At 42.0% G+C, this 6,371-nt stretch overlaps 1 protein-coding gene across 1 annotated transcript; it reads right to left on the reverse strand.

Annotated features, from left to right (window-relative positions):
• Window positions 1-84: 84 nt before the first annotated feature.
• Window positions 85-3,301, reverse strand: LOC143538067 (laccase-11-like). The gene is made up of 5 exons (XM_077031705.1): window positions 2,929-3,301; window positions 2,384-2,535; window positions 2,063-2,307; window positions 1,855-1,983; window positions 85-1,139 (listed from the first exon to the last, which is right to left on the reverse strand). Exons 1-5 carry the CDS (start codon window positions 3,121-3,123, stop codon window positions 85-87), a joined length of 1,776 nt encoding a protein of 591 aa, XP_076887820.1. The 5' UTR covers window positions 3,124-3,301.
• Between the last annotated feature and the right edge of the window lie 3,070 nt (window positions 3,302-6,371).

Here is a 6,371-nt window from a genome sequence, read left to right on the forward strand (position 1 = left end):
GTAACAATTGAGATGTTAACATGTATCAAACAATTGCAAATTTACACTTATTTTCGAGACAAATCACACATTTGTTGTACATAGTTAGCACGGTGGAAGATCCTTAGGCGGAGGACGGACCGCTTGGTCTTTTCTGGGTCCATCCTCCACCACAAACGCGGTCTTCAAACCCCACCCAGTATGCAACTCCAAATGACAGTGAAAAAACCAAACACCCGGGTTATCGGCTCTAAAACGGATCGCCGACCAACCGCCAGTCGGAACACCAACCGTATTCCTTTCTGGCGGGTCCACTAAGTTATACTTGGCCGGATCCTTAACAGGGTCAAAGTTCCCAATACCCGTTCCAACCACAAAGAAGTTGAACCCGTGAAGGTGAAACGGGTGAGATTCAACGCTCAATAAGTTTGTGTCTTGGATCACGAGCTCGACTGTCGAGTTGAAGGCGAGTTTACTCAGTCTTGTTCCGTGTGAAGTGAAAAGGTTAGCTGTCAAGGGTGCACCCGTGTAGTTAAACGGTGTTGGTGGCTTATCTGGGAAATCGAGAGTAAAAACCCCGTTCATCTTTGAGTAGTGAGCTTGAAGAAGCCCGGTTTGTGGCATCACAAACGTTATGTTGTTAAGTGAAGCCGAAAGCCGGGTCCCGTTAATACATGTGGGACACACACTCTTTCCTAAGCCGATTGTGAGAAACAGCTTCCGGTCGACTTTCAATGGGACATTTGCAGGAAAGTTACGAATGTTCAAGCTCCGAAGCTTGTTATTATAGTTTAACGCGAATGCAGTGTCGTTTGGTGATGGTAGTTGAGGGAGTGATGGGAGAACCGAGTTGGGGACGCCTTTGTATTGGAGGATTGCAGTGGCGGTTTTGTTGTCCACAGGGATCGGGACATCTTGGAACGGGCGGACTGCCATGAAGTATCGCCCTGGACCGCTGTTGGCGGAAACTATAACGTTTGTTGTTTGTCCGGGAGCGATTAGTATAGCGGAGGTGGTGAAGGGTTTGGTGTAGACCGCATCGATCTCGACCACCGTCATGTTATGGCCCGCAATGGCGAAGAAGAGCTCGTCATTGAGTGCAGCGTTTACGATCCTTAGAAGATATCTTTTACCTGACTCGACTTCCATCGCAAACGTATCTGAAATGGCCAATAACAATCTTTTAGTTATATGAATCATATGATACAATTTATTAGGGGTGGCAATTTCTAACACAACATGAAAATAGACAAGTTTTGGGCTGTCAAATTTAACCCGTATAATAAACCAATCGTGTTTGGGTTGTGGCCTGTATAAGTAAATGGTTCATGTTCGGGTTCAACCCGTTAAACCCATTGAATTAAACAGGTTGAACCGAGGTGGCCCACCAACCCATTAACCAATTTATTGCAGCCCGCAACCCATCTAACCTATTTATTACAACCCGCAATCCTGGTCAACACATTTACAACATTATTATTTCTCACCAACCCGTTGACTCGTTTAGACGAATAGGTTTGGGTTGACCTTTTTAACCAAACGGTTCATGCTTGGGTTTACGTATTTTATTAAACCATTCGTGGTGGGTTTATCTGTTAGCAGTTTGCCTTCAGGTTGACCTTTTTAACCCGTTTATTAAAAAAAATAGGTCAAACTGGGTTGACCCACCAGCCCGTTTACGCCCCATTTAATCCAATTATTACACACCCACCAACCCAATTAACATATATATAACTTGATTATTACTCAGCTTGTATTACTCGCCAACCTGTTTGACACATTTAGTTAAATAGGTTAACTAGCCATTTTCGGGTTTTAAATTCAATATCAAACTGTTTGACACGACACAGTTGTCAAGCCTGCAGTTTATCTTACATTTTTCGGAGCACGGGAACAGGGGACCGGGTTTGCCATTGATGGTGTGAGCATCAGACATGTTGGGTGGTAAACCCATGGCATTACCCTGCTTCACAATCTCTTCCACATCACCATGCCACCATTCACCTGAATCATATACATGAATATTTTAGTAATTTAGTAATAAAAATATCAAACTCGATGTGTAATGTAGTAAGCGATTTACCGAAAACCAAGACTTGTTCACTATCGGGCTTTGGAAATGGGTACGGAGTTCCTTGTTGGGGCAAAATGACAATGGCACCATAAACCGTGGCTCGGAGCCAAAGAATGTGAGCGTGCCACCACAACGTCCCTCTTTGACCAGTGATGTTGAAATCATAAACGTAGCTACTTCCGCTTTTGATTGGGCATTGTGTTATGTATGCAGGCCCGTCTGCCCATCCATTGGCGTATTGTTTCAACCCGTGCCTAAACATATATAAAAATAGAATGTGTTAATAGTATCGTTATGAGAACACGGTATGATGAATAGTTGTGAATTTACCAATGGATTGACATGTTATATTGTGCGTGATTTGAGACGTTGATGATGACTCTATCGCCTTCTCGTGCGTAAATAGTTGGTCCGGGAAACATGCCGTTTACCGTCACAATTGGCTTCGCATGGCACAACCGACTCACATTGCTCACCTGTACCTGTTCGTGAAACGTTCAAAGTCGAAAAGCAAATTATTAAGTTAAGAAAAGATTGATGTTAAGTAAAACTTGTTTTTAAGAGACCCATTGACATGGTTTAAAACACGATATGAAACTAATAAGGTTTCAATGTGTTCTGTCTAACTCATTTAATAAACACGTCATGCTTGGGTTGACATGTTTAACACGTTTATTCAAAAATGATCGACATGACAATATGTTTAAACTTCTAATAAGTTTATAAGATCAACATATTAACCCATTGATGACCCATATAACCCATTCATTACAACTCGTATTGATAATTGGATTACACAGGTCGTGTTCAATTACACAACGTTTAGTTGTCAGGTTTAAGTTTGATACTATTGGCACCCCTAGACATGAAGTTACATCAAACTGATACTTCTTGGTGGCAGCTTCCGCCCGAAAACAAACCAACAACACAAACCCAAAAACGAAACAATGCATGCAACCGCTTAGGCCGGAGAAGAACCCCACGCCACCACGAGACGCCATTTTTTTATGATGAATAAAGAGAGAAAGATGAAGATATGCAAACATACAAACATATGTGTATATATACATGTGTGTGCTTATGGAGATTAGGTGAAGGAGGAGTGAGTTAGATGTAAATGAAAACTTGGAAGTTAAATATGTGTAGATGAGTTATTAAGTTTATAAAAACAAAAAAACAAAAAAGAAATAAAAATATAAGTTTAATGTTGTAAAGTTTCTATATTGGGAAAGATTTAAGGGATGTGAAGATGAAGATATGAAGAAGAGAGGTACAGAAGACCAACTCTATTGCTAGGCTTAGCAAAACTGTCTTACCCTAGCTTGGGATTAATCGTTAAGCAAAAGTAATATATTATCTATCCTTATTTGTGTGTCATATTTATTCTAACAATTTTTGTTTGTTTGGAGTGTAAGTTTGAATTATCAAACACTAAGATGTTGCATGGTATTTATTTAAAAGTATATACTTTATTTCTAACCAATAAATGTAACTTCTTTTTAACATGTATTTACAATATAATAATACTCAAGGGAAACATGGTAAATATAAGATGTGGTAGTATGCAAATTGATAAGATGTTGCATGGTAAATATAAGATGTGGCAGTATTTATGTAGTGTTGCTTCATTTGGTTAATATTGCTTGTCAAATTGATAACATCGATACTATTAGAAATGTGTTGTGTTTAGACCGGTCTCTTTTGAAAGAATTGATGTAGTTTTCGGGTTTATTAGTTGTATTTGGTGTGGGGTCGGTGCGGGTGTTTTTGTTTTGGTGTTGATTTCAGGTGGCATTTTTTTCCCCGATTTGGTGGCTTGTTTTTGTTGTTTCTAGCGTCTTGCTAGTTTAATAAAATTTTGTTGGTCGTTCAAAAAATATAAAAAATAAAAAGATTAGACTGTTGTCAATTTGTCATATAAAGCCTACTAGTATACACTCTTTCTACTTTCTATGTATATTGTGGTTGTCAAGTAATTAAGAGGTTTGTAAACCATGAAACACGAAGGTTGTTTTAAGTAAAAGGGAAAGAAGACTCCACAAACACTACTCTTTGTAGTTTGTATGACGTGGTTTGTCAATTGTCATTGAAGAAACACTAAATGACCCCGACAGATTAAGGATAATCCTAGGGTTAAGTAGATGTTTCCCACGAGGGTTAGGTCCGGCAAAGATGGTTATTCTTCTCAACCTGCAAAACAAACACCGTAAGCTCGTCACTAAGAAGGGGGGGGGGGTTCCTCCTTGTGACCACCCTCCGGCGTGAGAATCAGACTAGGTTGCTCTGAATATAAGTGTATATAGAGAGAAATGGCTAGAGAGAAGATGATGATACCGTTCCAAGGTGTTGGAGTATTTATAGCCGAAGGTAGGTTTCCAAGCAGGTACGACCAGCTGTATATAATATTCCTTTTCCACCAACTACGGGCTACGTTCGTGCCACGATGGTAGTTGGTGGGTAGGCAGCGGCTGATAGTGACATTTTGTACTAGAGCGTGCTCCTCCTCGTACTATTGTCAGTGAGCTGTCACCCTGTGATTGGTTCATGGGTTGCTTTTGTCAGATCTTGTCTATTTGTCCATACCTTGGTAGGTATAGTACAAAAGATCTTCTAGAAGCGTACGGACTGGCTCTTTTGGGCGGGAATATTCCCGCCCTGCTCATTCCTTCTTCAGGTGACATTGCTGAAGTATTATCAGTTAGTGCCTTATGCGTGTAGCCTTACTGTTAGTGCGGGTAGCCTTCCTTCTTGGCTTGTACCCACAACTGCGGGAACAGGCAGGGTACTGTACCAAGGGAGGCTTTCCTGCGGGGACAGCTGGCTTACTGCGTGTAAGGTCTTCATCTCTCTGAGCATGGTGGGTCCTGCGGATCCAGTTGGTCTTTGCGCAGACGTACCTCTTCAAGGTGAGTCTTGCGGGTCCAACTGGGCTTTGCGGGGACCTACCTCTTCAAGTCCCCCCAGTCCATTGTTCTTCTCATGAATTGTTAATAAGTGAGGGGAACTTTTGGACTTTAAGCAAGGGGTTTTAAAGAGGGGTTTTCGTTTTTTTAAGGTTCTCCGTGGGGATTCGTCCCGCAGTTTTCCTAATGTCACTTGCAGAAAATTCCCGACTTTTCTGCCTGATCTTTGGGTATGATGCGGGTAGGTGTGTAACCTCTTCGCAAGTCGGGAGCGTTGAGTTTCACTTGTGTAGATTCTCCACGAGGTTTTGGTAGTTTTAGACATAGTGATCAGTTATGTTAAACAGCCAATTCCACCTTGAAGCTTCAAACAATGTAGTTCTCAACGTTCCCGCCATGCGGGGGTGTTATTTCTCTATCCGCAAGCATGGCCCATAAGATCGATCTTCTTGGCTTCAATTCCCTGCAAGTGCTAAGTATGTGAAGGGTTTCGCCTTGACACTGTACTCGCACTTGTCTTATGGTTTCTTGCTTCCCAAAGTAAAGGGTTTATTCCCTCTAATTTTTGAATCTTTTTGAATCTTTTTCCGGCGAGCATTCTCCTGAAACCGCTTTCTTTCCTCAACATTAAAAAATGTCTTCTTCTCATGACCCAGAGAAATAACACCCCCGCATGGCGGGAACTTTGAGAACTACATTGTTTGAAGCTTCAAGGTGGAATTGGCTGTTTAACATAACTGATCACTATGTCTAAAACTACCAAAACCTCTTGGAGAATCTACACAAGTGAAACTCAACGCTCCCGACTTGCGAAGAGGTTACACACCTACCCGCATCATACCCAAAGATCAGGCTGAAAAGTCGGGAATTTTCTGCAAGTGACATTAGGAAAACTGCGGGACGAATCCCCACGGAGAACCTTAAAAAAACGAAAACCCCTTTTTAAAACCCCTTGCTTAAAGTCCAAAAGTTCCCCTCACTTATTAACAATTCATGAGAAGAACAATGGACTGGGGGGACTTGAAGAGGTAGGTCCCCGCAAAGCCCAGTTGGACCCGCAAGACTCACCTTGAAGAGGTACGTCTACGCAAAGACCAACTGGATCCGCAGTACCCACCATGCTCAGAGAGATGAAGACCTTACACGCAGTAAGCCAGCTGTCCCCGCAGGAAAGCCTCACTTGGTACAGTACCCTGCCTATTCCCGTAGTTGTGGGTACAAGCCAAGAAGGAAGGCTACCCGTACTAACAGTAAGGCTACACGCATAAGGCACTAACTCATAATACTTCAGCAATGTCACCTGAAGAAGGAATGAGCAGGGCGGGAATATTCCCGCCCAAAAGAGCCAGTCCGTACGCTTCTAGAAGATCTTTTGTACTATACCTACCAAGGTATGGACAAATAGACAAGATCTG

Source organism: Bidens hawaiensis, unplaced genomic scaffold, assembly GCF_021521415.1.
Source record: "Bidens hawaiensis isolate Kalapana, Puna unplaced genomic scaffold, B.hawaiensis_p1.1 tig00011466_1, whole genome shotgun sequence".
Classification (NCBI taxonomy): Eukaryota; Viridiplantae; Streptophyta; class Magnoliopsida; order Asterales; family Asteraceae; genus Bidens; species Bidens hawaiensis.